We start from the raw sequence: 19,465 nt of genomic DNA on the forward strand, positions 1-19,465 counted from the left end.
ACCCTCAATGATGCAAAAAGCAAACTGATACCGGTGCAGTGCGTAACATTCTTGGGTCTCCGGCTGGACTCCCTTGCAATGCGCGCTTATCTGTCACAGGACAGAGTAGCAGCTATAAAGGATTGTCTCTCCCTGTTTCATCTGGGATCAAGAGTTCCCCTGGTGTGTTTCCAGAGGCTACTGGGTCTGATGGTCTCGGCCTACTCTGTATGCAAGCGTGGCTCAACGTCTTCCGGCTACATCCGAAATGCGACGAATACCAGCTGATAGTATCTCCTGCATGTTCCATAGCCCTGTGTTGGTGGAGACAGCCCTCCCACCTCAGCGAACGTATGCATCTAGTAGTAGTGCTGAATCATCAGGTGGTGATGACAGACACCTCCAACCGGGGGTCCTGGTCGGGCCCCTGGACGTCCCTGCACATAAATATGCTGGAACTACGGGCAGTTCTCCTTACTCTCCAGCACTTTCACCCGGAGTGCTAGTCCGGATGGACAACACGTCAGTAGTGACGTATGTCAACCACCAGGGTGGACTGAGGCCCCAGGGTTAAATCGCATAGCCTACCAGCTATTGATTTGGGCCGAGCAGAATCTGCTATTCCTCCGGGCAGTTCATCTCCCTACAGTAGTGAATTGGGCAGCAGACCTCCTCTCCAGAGAAGGTCCACATTTGTCAGAGTGGCGACTCCATCCTCAGGTGATGGAGCACATTTGGGAACGGTTCGGGCAAGAGCAGGTCGATCTCTCTCTCGGCAGAGACGACACACTGTCCCATATGGTACTCCCTCTACCGTTCAGACGGTCCACTCGTCGTAGACGCCCTAGCCCACGAGTGGCCCAGAATGCTGCTTTATGTGTTCCCGCCGTTATCATTGCTCTCAGCCATCCTAGAGAAGGTCCGGTTTGAGAAGGCGACGGTTCTCCTGGTGGTCCAGGAGACTCTGGTTTGCAACCTCGTGGCAGCTCCTTCAAGGCCAGCCCTGGGAGATCCCACTCCGCCTGGATCTCCTCAGTCAGACTAAAGACTCTTTGGCACCCAGAACCAGGCAGGTTCCAGTTATGGGTCTTGCGCCTATCAAAACTGGTGTCTGACCCTCGGTCATGACCCCATATCTTGCCCTATGCCTGCTTTCTTGCAGTTTCTGCAAGAGTTGCTAGATGTGGGTAAAACGGCTTCTACATTGAAGGTATACCTGGCAGCTATATCTGCATTCCATGCTCCAGTGGACTGTTTCACCCGGTGCACATTTTTTAGCGACCCAGTTTCTAAAGGGTGCCCGACGTTTACACCCTCCCAGGAGGGAAGTTCTCCAAGAGTGGAGTCTTGACGTCTTGCTGGAGGCTCTCACAAAAGGCCCTGTTTGAGCCCATATAACCATAGAGTTAAAGTACCCGTCCATGACAATTTAAACTGTGTAAAAGTTTCTTATAAAAAAACAGAAACGCATTTTTTAATCAATCAGGATTGTTTTTTATTAAAACACAAATTTGGATTAGTTTCATTTTTTTCTCCCCCACCAAAAAAAACACTTTTAACAAAGAACACTACAAAGAAAACACGAACATAAAAGATTATAATTTAAATGTAAAATTAAATCTAACATATAAAGTTTATTTATTTTTTATCTTTTTGCAATAGGCTATACAGAAACAGCTTGTATATTACTGACAAACAGCTAATAATATTTACCACATTTACAGTAAATATTGTCATTAAAACGTATTACTTTTTATTGTTATACATTTACGAACAGGCAATCTAGCAACAAATTGAGTGTGTAAGTTTTGAAATGTTTACAGGTCATGTATACCATCTAATTTCTAGATCAGGGGTAGTCATTTTTTAATTAAACTCCAGTTTTGTTAATTTGAGTAGCTTAAAGTAACTAACAACCCCCATTAAAAAGTAGCATGGAAAGGGATTTGGGGTCTTATCATGTTCAAATGTAGTATGGGGTCTATTCAATTGATCTAAATGATGGCAGGGTAGCATTATAATTTAAATCATCAAAAAAATCATACTTCCAGGCAGAAATATGCTACATACCCATACATCATTTTTACATAGGTGTTTAAATTTCATAACCAGTATTTAATTTACTAAACAGTGGCAGTGATTCAATCTGCCTTTGTTTGATTTAATAATAATTGCTAAAAGTTGTGGTAGTTATGAAAGCTCAGACACAAAGTATCATCAGTCCATTTTGTTTTTGCCTAGGAAGACTGAAGTGTATAGATTGGTGTAGTTCTTGTTTTTCTAAATGTCCCTTCACATGGTTTGAAGCTGGTAAACCTTTGCTCCTTTTTTCAGCAAGTAGCCTTGGTCATTCAAGGAGCTGATGAAGCCTTCAAAATCAGCAACCTGCAAACCATAAGGATTGCAACTTATTATTAGAATTTACATACACTTGAGGCAAAGATAAAGCAGAGGAAAATATTTCTGTCAAAGTTATAAATGACAATAAAAAAGCTTTCCTTTTTATTCATATTTGTCTCATATTTTTGTAATAAAATAACAGTGGCTCTTGTACAATATATATTCTTTGAATAAAGTTAGTTTTGGGGAAACGGCTACGTATTGCAATATTTTGTTTAGATCTCGCCGAACTTTATTCACAATATAAGGATTACAAAATAGCAATGAAAAGGTGAACAAGAGGTATCCAACAACACACTGTTTAACAAAATTACAATTAAATAGACATTTGAACAGAAAGACAAAAGACATGTGTTTTTATTTGAGAACATATTTTACCAGATACTATTTGAGTAAAAAAGTCTGTTCCATGCATATATCATCATATACAAATTATATTTATAAATAAATCATCATAATAATAATAATAATAATAATAATAATAATAATAATAATAATATGGGGTTGTACACATTTTTTCACTGACAGTTTCAGTTCAGTTTGGAAATATTATGTTTAGTTCCAAGATGAAAAAGACTACTTTTCATCTACTACCCATAGTGCAGATGGCATAAGATTACCACAAAAAAAGGTATAAGAGCTGGGGTTTCCCAGGTACTGTTAAATACTCTAAATGAATAGATATAAAAAAGTAGAAAACAGACAGGTTGGGGGTAAATAATGTTGCAACCTTCAATTGGCTGATTGACATAAACAATACCAAGACAGCAATGATAAAAACAATATTATCAGGTTCACATTTATTATCCTGATTATTATTATTATTATTATTATTATTATTATTATTATTATTATTATTATTATTATTATTATTATTACCTCACCTAAGAATCCTAACAGGATTTTTTTCTTTACCTGTATCTGTAGCTCTCTGGCGATTTGGCGCAGCTGTTTGCAATCAAACATATTGTTATAGGTCTGTTCTGATATTCTATTGAGCGCTGCAACAAACTTTTTTGCATGTGACCTGTTGCTCATTCCTGAACCTAGCTGTGAACGATCAAAGTCCAGCTTTCCGAATTCATCAGAATATGTATCCAATAAGCTGTTGGAAGTAAATCAAAAGAAAAAAGAGGTTATACAATTTTTATTAAGAATAAAACATCCCACTTTAATATTTTCTTTAGGAAATTTCATTTGAATTGGGATAATGTATTGTTAATCATAACAGTAAATTTCTTAGTTATTCACCTTATTGAAGACGAGAAAACAAAAGAAGGTATAAATTGGCAGTGGCCTGGGTACATTATAAAACATAATCAGTGAAAATGTGTATGTTTCAATATCGTCTAGTCTAACTATTTTCTTTGTTTTTGTACATGTCAAGTTTTTTTGGTCATATGATGATTACAGTGGTCTAAGTATTGTATCTGCTAAATTGACAATACTGTCCTACTTCTTGAGTTAAGCTTCTGGGAAAACATATTGCCTTTGAAATGGAAAGGTCCAACAAAACACAGCAATCTGTTGTTTGGATACAAATAAGTGTAAGAAACTACATTTAGGTTTTCTTTATACTGAAGTTCAATTAAAGATTAATTGACTGCCTACCAGCTAACCTTTGTGCAACTTTGTACAACATATTATACCAATATGAGTTGGAGTTGAGACAAACACTAGAAATTACTGGCATTCAAGTCAGTCCAGGTCAGAGCAGTATATTTAGGGCTTGAAGTTTTCGGGTTTTTTGTTTATATATATATATATATATATATATATATATATATATATATATATATATATATATATATATATATATATATATATATATCCTCTCCAGTCCATATTTACTACATATATGCCGGATTCTGCAGAGTCAGTGCCCTGGTTTGAATGATGCCCCCCACTCCCGGCCACCCGCCCCCCAACTTTTAGCTGAAAGTAAAATGTTCATCATTAATTTTTGGTTTTAAAAACCACGCGCAACAAATAATGCCTGAGGGGAAATAGTGTGGCTCACACAAATAAAAAAAAAAAACTGTCTAGACGTAGTAGCTCTGTGCATTAATGATTCAGACAATTGCTTGCATCATCAATGATCCATATTTTGGATTTTTTTTGTTGTTGTTATTTTTGTTTTTTTAGACATTGTAAGAGCATGTAACTCAGGCATTTCTTTTGTATTGAACATTTTAATGCTACAGTGCTACTTTGGATACTATGTTAACGTATTATTTTGTGTTGTGTTTTCACACTGGACACTCCTAATTTCTTACTTACAGAGATTATGTAAAGCCATTTATTTTAGTGGACCGAAAATGTCATGTTTGATATCTTTTTCAAATGCAGCGACTTTTATTATAGCGTTTTTCACCTATAAATGTATTTATATTTGAAATAAGCTACTCATGATACTGCAGCAAGTTTGAATTGTATTTCAGCAGTCAATAAATATGTTAACTGCACTTTTGGATTCTTTAGCGTAACAGTGTGCTGTGCTCTACCTTTGAATTTTAAGCATGCCTAATTGCATTGACCTAATAGTGTCTCAAATTTTGCCCCTGCCTGAGTCAACCCCAGCCCCCATGCTTACCTTAACGACAACTTTACGCCCCATGGGCGTTGACTCTGCACAGTCCGGTATATGTAATATAATATACGTGTGTGTGTGTGTGTGTGTGTGCAAAATATAGGCCCCCAACCTGTGTTTCATTATCTCCACAACATCTTCTGCATCTGTTTTTGTACATTTCTCTCTGAGTTCCAGTCTTGCTCTTGCCTAGCAAAAGACACACACAGGGAATATCATCCACTGAATTAAAATTATAAAACCATTAAAATACATACGTCTAGATTTTGAAATGTTGTGGAGATTACTGTGCTATCCTTTACAATAAAGCGTTATCGCCATCAATCTTCCACATAATACAACCTTAATACAATAATACAGTCCTTCCACACATCGAATCAGCAGGTATGACATTAAGTCATCCACTGATTTAGATATTTCAATTCATAAAAAGCAAATCTACATGAATCAACAGTAAAAGTATATCTCTATTCTTTAAATATTTTAAAACAAAAGCTAGACTTTTTTTTTAACCCTTCTGTTATGTTCAAAATTTAGGTACATCTGTTATGTTTTGGGTCAAATTGACCCGATGCAATTTTAAACAAATTTAAACAGCCTTAAATTAATTACATGTTTTTATTTGCAAAGGTGTTACTCTTTTATGCTCTTTTAGTCCAGGAGCTGTGATAAAACTTCTTTGACTGCCAACCTGGGAGCTCCTCATTTTGGAATGTCTTTACCAGTAAGATGCTGTTTAAATTAGGCCCTCCTTGTAGATATATATTTTTTTTTTTTTTTTTTTTTGTTTATAAATATCTCTAGACAGGTGCAGCCATTTCCAGAGGTAATAATTCAAATATAGTAATAATAAAATAACACATTAAAGAAGTTTGTTTCATTCCTGCACACCAATCTACATAGATAAATGCCACAGGTCACAGTGACCCAAAACATCTTATTTGTATACATGACCTGTTCTAACACAAATAAACAACTCAAATGTTCTGTTTTCTGTGTATAAGTTCATGACACCAACTTAGAAAAAGTCATAAAATATTATTATTACAGAAAATGAAAAGAAAAATAGCATTTAAGCTAATTGGAAACTAGAGTCGGGTCAAACAGACCGAAACCTAGGGATAAAGGGCTCTTTTGCACAGTATGTTTTTTCTTACCATTGCAATGCCCCAGTGTTCTAATACGGACAACATATCTTGTTTGAAAAGTTAAACACTGTGTCACAGCTGCATTTTACATAAACTAGCATTATGGGGCTTTTGAAATGGTTAATGAGAAAGCGTCATATTTCATTTTACGTTTGTAATAATTTTCTTTTCAGCTTCTTTTTACCTCTGTGAGCCGGATGAGTGACTCTAACTGCCGTGTAGTAATAGGAGTGCTGTCTGCTCCAAGGTTCTGCTTCCTCAGCTCAAGATAAAATTTCTGCAACACTTGAGCTGCCTCATCAGATAATCTGGGGCGAACGTAATGACGAGCATACCCTACGTATTTTCTTAACAATTGGTGAGGAATAGGATCACAGTTTTCTCCAGGGAGGACCTACAGAACAGTGTAGATAGCAGAACTTGTTACAATTAATAATACATACCGGTACTTATCCACTAGCCATGGCTATAAATACAACATTTAACCTATAATCAGTGCCATGAAGAGTAGATCACCATGACTTTCACAGATGTAAAAAGGTATCTTATGTGAAAGGATGACAATAAGCCTTCAACATACTGTTTATGAAGAGGCTAGATAAACTGTACATATTAATATAAATCAGAAGTTAGAAATACATAGAATAGCTTAAAAAATAAAATGTTCCTTTACCTTCAATTCAAAATAATAATAATAACTTATCTAGTGAAAAAATAAACATTATACAGAAAAAAACCTTTGGTTGTGCATAAGCAATAAATCAGAAATAGAGATGGTGTTCTGGAGCTATGACATTTGTACTACCTGTACAAAAACAGAACATACATTACAATTCCCCATATTTGTACACTTTTAAAAGATATGTTATAATATTGACCAGTTTACTTTTAATATAATACCATTTATAACCCGCACGTTTAGCTTAAAAATTATTTTTCCAATGAAATTACCTTTAACCTCTCTATCAAAGGTTTATCTGAGAAAACCTCCAGAATCGAAGTGTTGGGATCCCGAGCGCTCCCCCTAGTAACAGTAGCACTGGCGACCGCCCCCTGCCTCCCTGAACGCATCGCCATCACATGTTCAGAAAGCATGTGATCATGAGCTTCATTTGGGGTATCCAGCAAAATAAACACCAAGTCAAATCTGGACAGCAAGGCACTCCCCATCCTACAGAAAACAAACAATAAGAATATTAATAATAAATAATATTAGTGATAAAATCAGTAGTTTCATCGGGTGTACTGTATTAACATTACATTTACATTTCATTGAAAAGCTTAAAATGGGGCTCCTCTATCCTACTGTGGAGTGTATTAATGATGGGAGTAATGAATGAACATAGCAAAGTTCAGACAAAGAGAAAGGTTTCTGCACCAAAATCATTTACCATATCAAACACATATTCAAATGATGATTTATACAGATACACGAGGATTTCAGATCGAAAGAGGCAATTAGAAAAAGCTGCAGGGAAGGATTTAGAAACCAGAACACTAGATAACAATCCTTCAATCAAAATTAATTGGGTTAGTTTCTAAATTAAAATATTAATAACTTGTTTGGACCAACATACTTTAAGTTCTCCGATACAGTTTTGGCTTTGTTGTAGTGGCCTCCCACAGGATTTGCGGCAGCAATAATGGAAGTCCTGGCTGGTAAACTGCAGACAATTCCTGCTTTAGCAAGACTGATACTCTGCTGCTCCATAGCCTCCAAAAGAGCTTGATGCTGGTTACACATCTTATCAAATTCATCTATGCAGCAAATCCCTAAATGAAATGATAAAATGTAAACTAGAAATTAATGCACACAGGAAAAAACTCAAGGTCTTCCCTCCTGAATTTTACAAGCAATTTAAATCTATACTAATAATAATAATAATAATAATAATAATAATAATAATAATAATAATAATAATAACAACTTTATTTTTATATAGTGCCTTTCACAGCGGACCACCATCACAAAGCGCTTTACAGAGGTAGGCTGTGAACTGTGCATTATTATTTTATTTTTTTTTGCTTTTGACAATTGAGAAATTTCATTAAAACAACATTAAAAGGCCAGAGATTGAATCCCTTTTTCATCAGGACCAATCATCTTGTAAATCTATATATACAGTCTACAATATACTCATGCAAAAACATCCAAAACCAAACCTGCATTCCTCATGAACGAGATAGATCTGGAAATCTTTATTGATAAGGGGATGTAGTCAGGGCTGTGCGAGGAAGTAGTAACATCCACGCTTAACTCTAGATACAGACTAATTCAGTACAACTTCTTGCACCAGCTTTAATTAACCTCTTCAAAGTTACATAAATTTAACCCTGACATACCGTCAGTGTTATAGATGTGGGGTAGAGGAGGGCACATTTATACATGCCACTTGGCAATGTTCTAAACTCCTGCAGTTCTGGCAGGAACACTTTGTCACTCATTCTTGGTATTCCTTTTCCAGTGGACCCTCAGATCTATTTACTAGGGAACTTTTCTGGTGTTCAGCTCACAAATAGACATGCAATACAATGTATTGAGCTGGCACTGGCTATAGCAAAAAACTGGAAGCTAGACTCCCCTCTTCCTGTTTCACTGTGATATGCTGAAATTAGCAGATGTCTACCTTTGGAAAAAAATAACTTATGCAATAAGGAATAAGATAAACATATTTGTATAAAATATGGCAACATTATATGGACTACGGTTGACCCTAACATATTATAGTTAAGAGGAAGGAATCTTGCAGAGGTTACATTAAAAGATTATAATAAGACAGGTAAGTTGAATTTTCAGTTCTACTTGTCAATTGCTATATAAATTTGTCAAAATGATATTGATATTATATTTACAATATATATATATATATATATATATATATATATATATATATATATATATATATACATACATACACACACAGTTTTATTATACTAGTATGTATGATGGCACTATTACACTGATTAAAGCCCCCTTGGTCAGGAGCCACACATTCTGAAGTGAAACGTAACCTTAATCAGTTTCAATGATAAATCTGTGCAATTTGATATACCTTGATCTCCAAGTACCAGGGCTCCAGCTTCCAAAGCAAAATCGCCAGATCCACTGTCCCGGGATAAAGTCACTGTCAATCCTGAGGTAGTTGTAGTGTTTCCACACACGTACACACCACGTGGAGCAATATTACACACTGCCTGAAATTCAGTGAAAGTTAACATATGTTGTCAACATTTTTCATATCCAGGTCAAGGGTTTTTTATTTCTCTTTAAAAAAAAAAAAAAAAAAAAAAAAAAGTAGCTAGGGAATGTAAAATAATATCAAATAAATAATGTTTTCTCAAACTATCCTTAGGACATGATATGTAATCCCTGGCTATGTCTGCTAACTGTGATTACCTGTAACATCTGACTTTTACCCAGTCCTGGATCTCCAACAACCAACATATGGGGGTCTCCTCTTACAGGAATCCTATTTTTATCATCAATGTACTTCTGACAGCCCCCAAACAAGGCCAGTGCTAAACCTGCTTTTACGAGCTGAAAACAAAAAAGAAATAAAAAAAAAAAAGTATATAGTTTTATATTTCAATGGATTCAAGCGGTACATGAAGTTACTGTTTAATTAAAAAAAAAAATACAAAAATAAAATACAATGTATTTCAACAACATACTTACTGTATGGCCATAGATTGCTGGACAAAGGGAGCTGAAAAAAAGAAATAAAAAATCATCTTTTTTTTTTTACCTTACTGTGAATGTTAAAACTAATCTTGAGTACCCTTTAACATAATTCTTGGCAACTGAAGATTACGTACCCAAATATCCATATGTGTTGATAAGCACAACAATATTAAAAATGTATCATGATATAATATAAGCCCTATAATTGAGCCTGTAAATGAGTCCCAGGCAAGACAAATAGCTTTTTCTCAGGAAACAAAGAACAACGAACCTTGTAATTCACTGCAGTTCGACTATGATTCCACTTTATATATATATATATATATATATCACACACACACACACACACACACACATACATGTAATCAATAAGCACCGTTATTTGGACAAGCTTACTCAAATCACCATTTGTTTGACATACTGGAGAAGCCTTTTTTTACTTTGAGAATGTTTTCCCTGACTTGAACATCCTTTGACATTGTGAGTACTGCAATGTCAATTCAGCTAGCAGGAGAGTAAATAATCTTTTTCTATTTAGATTTAAACCAAATGCTATGACATACTTGACAATTAACTTAAGGAGGTTTTCTTCTGCCTGAATCTCTTGAATTGCATAAAGGTCTTTTAGAGAAAACTCCATCGAGGCCCCCTGGCTGTCAGATTCTTCAGAATGTTTCACTTTCTGTCCTTTAGAGTTACTGATTGAGTTTGCTTCAATGTACAACAGAAACATACATTTGTCATTTTTGTTTCTTCCACTTCCTGTAGGATAAACAAAGAATGAAACATTAGGTTACAATACATTTCTAAAAACAATATATAGACTGGTTCAATGCACTGTAACCTTGAAAGATGACAGACCTTCTTCACTGTTGGACACTTTTACTATTCCTGTAATGGTAACCATGTCTCCTGGGACGCTGCTATCTACCAGATCTTGGGCAAGTTCACACTCAATAGTCCGAGGAATTCTCCCTGCTTCCCTTTGGTCATCTGACATTAGCTCCTGAACCCTGAAGAAGTTAGAGATGAAATCCACAGCTTGATTGAAAATGTTTCCAAAGATTTTGCTAAAATGTATTTTAAAAATCTCTTTGGTAAAATCTACACCACAAAGTTTACTTTGGAGGGGACCTAAAAAAAAAAAGTTTATAGAGCAATGCAAGGCTCCAGTGTAAAAAAACACAGCCTCCCAAACAAAATTTAAACCATGGTAAACAGAGACATTTTAAAATGTTTTATGTTGCAACAGTAACACACATATAATATAAACAGATCAGTCTCACTGAATTTTTAGTAAATCAGTAATAATCTCGATCTTGATCAGGGGATCTGTGTTGTCCTACAACAGCATAAAAAAACTAAAGCAAATGAATACATCCACCAATATATCTACCAAGTCAAATTCATTACACTTCAGTGTATAACTATGTACTTCCCCTTATCCAAACAAACTATTATTGAGGGCCTCATTCACTGAACGTTTTCTGCACAGTTTTGCACCGTTTTCGTTTTTTTTTTTTTCTGGTTGAATTAAACATACATTTAACATTAACCTTTTAAACCAATAGCTGTCAACATTTGTTTCAATGAGGTTTCACATACAGTATACACGATTATTGTAACTCCTGTTTCACAAATTATTGCACCAGATGAAATTGAGTCACTTTCTCCAGGTCATTTTAATTGGAGCTGCAGTTTCTGGCCAAAGTTTATTTAAAGGGTCCCATTACTATAGGATAATGATAGGATCATATTATCTGTATGTGTTTATTATTGACTCAATATACATAAATAATGATAAAATAATTACCAAAGTCGAGCAGCTGCACAAAAGTTACTGAACAGCCTTAAAAGCACCTACAAAACTCCACTGTTAAACAAATATGTAACATCAAGTAGTTACAACAAAATAGTTTGACAGATCTTTTAATTTGTTTGTAGTTTTGCTATAAATACATTTTTTAAAGTGAAGTTTGGATGCACTGAATTGATCTGGGTACAAGGTAATCAACACAAATTTTGGTCAAAAACTGAACATGATTTAATCAGACCCTAGATCTCTCTTCTGACAGGAGGCATCCCTGTAGAAACATCTCTCCACTGTGGTTAGGCACTAAACCCAAACAAAACAAGCTATATCCCTCTTTATCTAAACTTGACAAACCCTGATGATGAATATACAAAAACAGCACTTATACAACATCTTTTTATGTTTTTTCTCTCTCTGAACCCCCACTAGACGACATCAGCAGTAACATTATACAGGTAATTTCCATAACACTGACAGCGTGTGCTACATTGATTAATTCAGGGAAGCATCATTAAATAAAGCTGTTTTAATGATTCTACAGTGGATACACATTATTATAACAACTGTGAATTCAAAGAACTTAGAAAGACAAAAAACAGATCTTTGGGCTTTGATCTAGAGCCCCATTTACATATCGTGATCTAGTTTGGTATCACATGCTACTGTTGGCGCAACCTTTCATCATACAAGTTTTCGAAAGGCCAGAAAGCTAACAAGTTGCTTACTTGATGGACTGCCAGTCCACAGTAACTGTTAAAGGGGAGCTTCTGTTTGGCAGAAATGACCGACCCCGACATTCAGGCTGCAAGCACTGTTTAAAAAAAGTCAGAAAGTGTAAAATAAGCTATTTTGGCAGCATTAGTTTAGGATCAATTAAAATGATATTAACAGTTGAACTACAAAAAAAAAAAAAAAAAAACATAATTAACATACAGCCTTTTTATAAAACAACACATGCTAGAGAACACACACACACACACACACACACACACACACACACACACACACACACACACACATATATATATAAAATTCAAAACATCAGAAGTGCAGTGTTTAGATCAATGATTTCTAACAAACCAGTTTCGCCAAATATTGATAAAAGACTAACTTTTCTCAATAGCCACTAGCTAACAAAATAATTTCAGTAAATATTTTCATTGTGTTGTAGATCTCACATTTTCCTACATGAAAAAAGCACACATCTGATTTTTAATGTTTTTTTTTAAGAGCATTTAAAAACAATACAATTGTCAAAGGTATCTTGCTTTTTTTTTTCCATGCTGCAATTCCCATTGAAGTTAGTTGCTTCCAGGAGTTTTAATTCTTGTAGGAAAAACAATTCTGAGCGTATCATTTTTTTATGACAAGGACTCTTCTTGATCGCAATTTTATACATAAATGTTTTTAAAAATTGCATGTACACAAAAGGTTTAAATTATTAAAAGCCATTCTTCAGATGTGTAGAAAGAAATGTATACCTCCTTTCAAAAAATAAACCTGATTTAATTCCTTAATGTGATCTTAGGAAGTTGATCGGAAGTATAGAATTTAAGTATCTGCAAAAAAACATTCAATAAATATTCCTCTCCTATAGCTTCAAATACATTACCATTAAAAAAATCTAAATTTACCTTTATCATAATCTGAGTTTTTTTTTTCATATACGAATATCTGAGACCAACAAAAGTGCAGCAATACATATTATATAGATTTTTTTTTTTTTAGCACCAAGTACTTCAACATATCAATAGACAAAGTTAACTGTTCTCTTAACTTATGTATTGTTCTTCTTGTTTAGATTCATTTTGTATATTATTTCTATGATTATATATATATACATGAAACAGGTTTTCCTCTAGCATTTGCCTGTACTTTGCTCCATACATTTTCCTTCAATCCTAACAAGCTTTCCAGTCAGATATTTCAGTTTTTTATTTTTCTTAAAAATATTTCCCAACATAAAACCAATGTCACCTTACAATAATTGATTCTGAGTTTCAGTGTTTAAAAATAAAATATCAAACAGAACAAAATTTCAATGTACCATTTCTGTGATGCACTGCTGTTAAGGATTCTGACTTGTCAGTGAGGAGATTAAGGGTCTGATGTAAGGATAGGCGCAGTGGAAAGAATTGAGGCTGCAAAATCCTAGCGGCCAGGCAAGTATTTTTGCACTGAGGCATATGTAAGGTTAAGGGAAATGCAAATTACTCAACATGCACAAATAATGAACTGCAATCAAGATAATGAGGGTGGCAGTGAGTGCCACCTGTGTATTGTGCTATTTAGCGGCCGCACTTACAGCCCAGAGATTTGTGGAGCACTAAAATCAAACCAAACAAAATAATATGTCAGCAAAGGGCAGCAAAGTCCTCTTGGCACACGAAAAAGAAAAGTTTTCTGAGGAGAAGCTGAGAGTACTTATGGCTGAGGTCACTCAGCATGAAATTTAGCCAACATCAGTTATTCTACCAAAGAGACAATATGGTCCTCTATAGTGGAGAAAGTCAATGCTGTTAGTGTTACCAGGAGGACAGTCAACCAGGTGATGACAACATGGCAGGACCTGTGGTAGCAAAAAAAAAAAAAAGCAAAACTCGCAAAGCAGCACAGGCATGTGGCAGGAACAGGAGGAGGTCCGCCATCCACATTACAGCTGACACCACTGGAGGCAAGCGGAGAGGACAATCTATCCCAAACAAAGTGGCCTTGGCTTTCGATAAGGGGTCTTCTCAGTCTTTCCTTTCTTCTCCAAAGGTATTCCTGCCTGTCCTCAACAACAGCCAAGCGTCGCCACATCAGGAAGTGTGCCACAGCTGCCACCCTGAGGCAAATGACAGATCTGAAGGTGTGTGGTTTTATACAGCTCTTCATTACTCGCTTCTACAATGGTCTGCACCTTGTCAGAGCAGGTGCGAAGTTTTTGAAGGGTCAGCAATTGCCCAAGTGCAAAGCAAAATCCGTATATTTTATTATAATGTTTTCGACCGCTTACTATTACAGATCCCCGTCCAATCCCATGCTCTTTTCTTCATTTGAATACACTTCAAAGTGCAAAGTGCTAATTTGATAGTGGGTGCACAACACCAGGTGAAAACCATTCTTTACATACACCGCATTTTTTGTGACTGCTTTTCGCCAGCTAAACACGTTTTTTGGCAGCAATATAGGCATTTTGCAGACACAAATTACTTTGCACGCATCCTTACATCGGCCCCTAAAAGCTCTATAACTGCACTTGCAGAAGAGTCTCTCTTGCACAGTGGTTAAGATGTTCACTTGCAGTGTGCTTGGTTGCCAGTTCATGCCTAGCCTCAGACCTGTTACACAAGCAACTGTTGGTATGTTTTGTATTATCAGAAATATAAAATGCATGGTCAAAATCTGCAAAATATAAAATTTTGTTGAGAATCAGATGGACCTACTTTTGTCGGTGTTGTAAATTTACCATCAGCAAGAGGAAGACTCTGGATCTCTCCACACATGTTGCAGCTGAATGCCATTTTGGTGCACAGCGGTTTAATGTTACTGACACGGACCACTGTTCCTCGTAGAGCAACATATTTCCCATAGAAGTTTGCACGTAGATTCTTTAGTGGAGTCAATGGGTTGTAATTGTAAACTCTAAAAAAAAGAAAAAAGTATTTAAGTTTATGTAGGGCATTATCAGCAAAACAAGTATACCCAGTAATTTATTATAAAATACAAGATTTTGGTAACTAAAACTGACATGGTCATTTGTTATTTAGCATCTACATGCTCCAAATGACTATACTATGACATCACTAAAAAAAAAAAAACATTTCACTTACTGATGTGCAAGTCATCAATATCAGACTAGTGGCAAGCCCAAGGTTTTTACGGGGAGTGTTCTGCCCTAATACAGTACACTGTAGTTTGCTCATCGAAAAGCCTGGTCTTGCCAGTACAGTAGTTTATTATGGCTGACATCCAATGTAACAAACAGATGTGTTCGTCACCTGGCATGGATACAAGGCACATTGACTATCGGCGGTTCTTCACTTGCAAGTCCTTCCTGCTCTTGAAGCTCTGCCACATGTCTCTCTAGATCCTTGGTTAAAACCTGAAGAGGGTCCATGAAAGAATAACGCCATTCAGATTCATTCCACCATTTATATAAAGCATAAAACATATAGCTGGTATGTATTAAAGATTGCTACTGGAATATAAGCTTTTTAAGTGTACGAAACAATACAAGTGTGGTTTCTTAATGTAAATCCACTGGCTATTAACAAGTAGGAACAGTCGTCTTAACTCTTAACCACTTGGGTGAAATTGGCTTTCATATTGACTTTTATGGCATCAAAGTGCGTACATACTGTAGAACATTCAAGTGCAGTAATCTTCAGAACATTTCAACAACAAAAGCTAAAGAAACAGTTGTTTAAACTCTTGCAATAGTCACTCTGAACATCCCCAGCAGTTTTCACATAAACTTTACTTTCCTGTAACCCAAAAGGCTTAGGCAATAGCAAACGTAGCGTAGTTCATATACTTCTCTTCTTGCAATTTCTTTTTTCACAAGTCCTTAGCATTGACTGTACAGCCTTATAATTACCTCTCTTGAAATAACAAGGTAAAAGCGTACCTGATGTATTGCCAATCCCATACAGTCTAACATTTTTTCTGGCATATCTCGTAGTTCTGATGCTAAATTGGGTATTGATTTAGACAGCCCTTCATCCTGCAAAAGGTCTTTGTAATCCACAAGGACACTGCCTTTTCTTTCAATTTCATCCTGTCGAAAATCAAATATGTGTTATTTTTTTATGTGTTATGTGTTATGTTTTTTTTTTTTTTTTTTTTATTTGCCAATCCTATATAGTCACTGTAGTTTTCTTCACTTTTTATAGTAGCTGTGTAATTTTTCATATTCTGACATTCAATCAGTGCTTTTTTTAACATCCAAGCAAGGCATGGTTAACATTTAAAACTATTTATACCTGGGAAATTGAATAACATTTACCATGTCCATTACTCATCTGTTGGGAGCATATTACATTCCTTTTTATAGCTTCTACATTTTGAAGTTTTCATTCAGCAAAACTCCACAGATGTTTCCATTTACATCTATGGTAATAATATTAAAATAAAGAAATAAACATCATGCATTCTTCTCACCTTGTCATAAAGTTCAATACGTTTTGTAAAAAACAATTCGAATGCCTGGATCTTCTGCACAAATGGAGAGCTCTCACTGTATGCTGTAAAAATAAAAAAAACAAGCATGTCAGGGACAATCATCCCCTGCCATAGCTCTACATCACTAGCACCTATATCAATTGCATGTACATGTATGTGGTTCTGTATTTATATGTTAAAATGTAAGCATAACGTGCAGAAAGACAGTCAGGCAGACAGACAAATAGCATCCATATATGGTACACTTTACAACTTGTGCTAAAGAAAGTTTTGTGACAATTGGACAAGCTGCTCTCTAGACATGAAGCTACCCTTGAAGGGATAAGCATCTGGGGCATGGGATAATAGTTATTGATTATGTGGTTTACAAATGCATATTTTTGGTGAAAATTAGGAATTGTTTGTTATTAATTTTGTTGATTAACATTTTAATTCTCTTATTGAAAGGAAATTAGCCCAATAGACGTACATGGGGTGTACAATCACAGTCCTGGAGGGCTATTGCACTCCAGGTTTAACAGGTAAAATGAAATAATAAACTGGAGGTTTAATTGGTTCAATTAAACCATTTAGAACAGGGTTGGATCAAAGACCAGGAGTGGAAAGGTCAATTTTGGACTAAACCATGCCAGTCATGTTTTATGAGGCATCTAGCTAATTGCAAAAATATACTAGAAAAATAACTGGATAACAAACCTGTCTGTAATGTCTAACTGTTAATATATAACACAAAGTAGCAACACATTAATTTTTTTCAAAATTACCTTCCGAAAAATAAAGTCTCCATCCTTTGTATAGACAAAGATGGTCCAGCGTTGTCTGGATTAGTTGAGGGCGTGCACTTGATGTTCCAACTCTTACTGTTAAAACACACAATTGTAAAGTAAAACTGTCCAATGTCTTTGGAATTTCAGGAAGAAAACTTGTCATGAGAATTTGCAAGGGCAGTTACTCACCCCCATCGATTCTGCAGCCTCTCTGTCCTTCTCCACCTCCCTTCCAGGGTCTTCCTCTTCCACTTCCACTTCCCCTCCAGCCTGCACCTCCACCTCTAGAACTCCTCCACCCCTCTGTCTGCCCCCCACCCAGCCCAACAGCACCCCTTCCCCTCCAGCTTCTAGCTCCTCCTCCTCCTCCTCCGCCCCTTCTCCAGGACCCTCTGCCACGCCACTCCTGACTCATTCTACAGGTATTCTCTCCAAGCACCTGAAAAAAAAGTTAAACCAAAATTAAATGTATGTACTGGGCAAATAAAGAACCACATCACTAACAAATCCGTTCAGCCATAACAAAAAGGGTGGTTTGCCGTACCATTCATTTTAAATATTTGTATGCACTTATATGCTCTTCATATGCAACAAGGTTTTAATAAGCAAATTGCCAAGTGCTGTGGTACGCCAACACTTAAAATCTTACCAATTTAGGACTCTACATCCCCTGTCCTCCATTCATTGCACTGGCTCGCTGTCAAGACCAGGGTTGTTTTTAAATTGAAGCCCATATTTACACTAATAACGTTAACCTTAAACTTTCAAATTAACAAAGCATGAAACTGAATTTTCTTTCCTTAAACCCACCAGGAAAGTATCTAAAAAGTAAATTAAACAGTGAATTTAAAGAGCTCAATATGTAATTAATTGTCAGTTGTAGGTGACATGCAAACATGGATGTCAGAAACATATCTTCTGCCTTGTCTGTAATACAAAATAAGAGCTATACAGTTATTATCATGAAGAAAATAAAAAAAAAGATCATTGTGAACTACATCAACGGTATACAACATTTTGTTTGCAAGTTTAATAGGTCCCTCAATATAGATCCCTACATTCTGACACTCTTTTAGATAACAGATATTATAGACAGGCACCACTTTATAAACCAAGCTTATGAAACTGCTGTTAATAGCGTGAGACTAAGCAAGTGTAATCACAATAGGATAGGAGGTTCTCTAGATGTAAGTGAAAGTGACATATGTATACTAGCATCAGCATCTAACTGTCAAAGACTGTCCTAACCAAATTTCACCACAGCTGGATAAGTGGTTATGTAAACTCTGAAACGTTACACTATGTCAACAGGTAACACAATACCAACGCTTCAGTATTTTGGACGAAGTAACTTAAATAGCGATAGAGTATTTATATGCAAAATACTGAATGAGTTATGCAAAGTATTGAAGTACATTTTAAGAATAATGAAATTTGGATTTTTATTTACATATTATATTAGTACACATTTTGTGACAGTAGTTTCAAAGTACAGTTTGCACTGTATATGTTTTGGGATTAAATATATAAAGATGTGTTTGTAGGTACAAAGATTACCATCACAGAAAAAAAAAAGAAAAAAAAAAAGATCTCTGTAATCGATGCCCTATGTAATAGCAGATAGCTACAACGCAATCACCAGCAATAAATAAACTTTAAAAAGTACCTGTTACTGAGTTCTTGTTGACATTTTCACTCTTGGCGCGCTGACTACGTCACTACCGTTCCCACTAGTTTATGGTTCCACTGTGTCAGAACAAACAGCTGCTTGTTCGTGTTGAAAAGCAGTTTAACATAAAATTAATTTATATTTGTGACTTAAATCATTGAGGATTTATCACTGCCAACGTTACACTTTAGCTATTTCTAAACCCAATGTTATATCTGGGATCTGTTGCTCTAACGTCTCGAGGAACCGGT

The 19,465-nt window shown here is 35.7% G+C and overlaps 1 protein-coding gene across 1 annotated transcript; it reads right to left on the reverse strand.

The window, feature by feature from the left end:
• Positions 1–1,517: 1,517 nt before the first annotated feature.
• mcm8 (minichromosome maintenance 8 homologous recombination repair factor) lies at positions 1,518–19,449 on the reverse strand. The gene is made up of 19 exons (XM_041250553.1): positions 19,212–19,449; positions 17,735–17,984; positions 17,543–17,638; positions 16,758–16,840; positions 16,225–16,374; positions 15,596–15,699; positions 15,041–15,239; positions 12,338–12,423; positions 10,661–10,812; positions 10,363–10,561; positions 9,794–9,824; positions 9,515–9,655; positions 9,171–9,312; positions 7,695–7,890; positions 7,069–7,288; positions 6,302–6,511; positions 5,082–5,158; positions 3,295–3,484; positions 1,518–2,364 (listed from the first exon to the last, which is right to left on the reverse strand). The coding sequence occupies exons 2-19, from the start codon at positions 17,958–17,960 to the stop codon at positions 2,272–2,274; spliced, it is 2,595 nt and encodes an 864-aa protein (XP_041106487.1). The 5' UTR covers positions 17,961–17,984; positions 19,212–19,449; the 3' UTR covers positions 1,518–2,271.
• Positions 19,450–19,465: the final 16 nt, after the last annotated feature.

The sequence above is a fragment of the Polyodon spathula genome, chromosome 5 (assembly GCF_017654505.1).
Source record: "Polyodon spathula isolate WHYD16114869_AA chromosome 5, ASM1765450v1, whole genome shotgun sequence".
Classification (NCBI taxonomy): Eukaryota; Metazoa; Chordata; class Actinopteri; order Acipenseriformes; family Polyodontidae; genus Polyodon; species Polyodon spathula.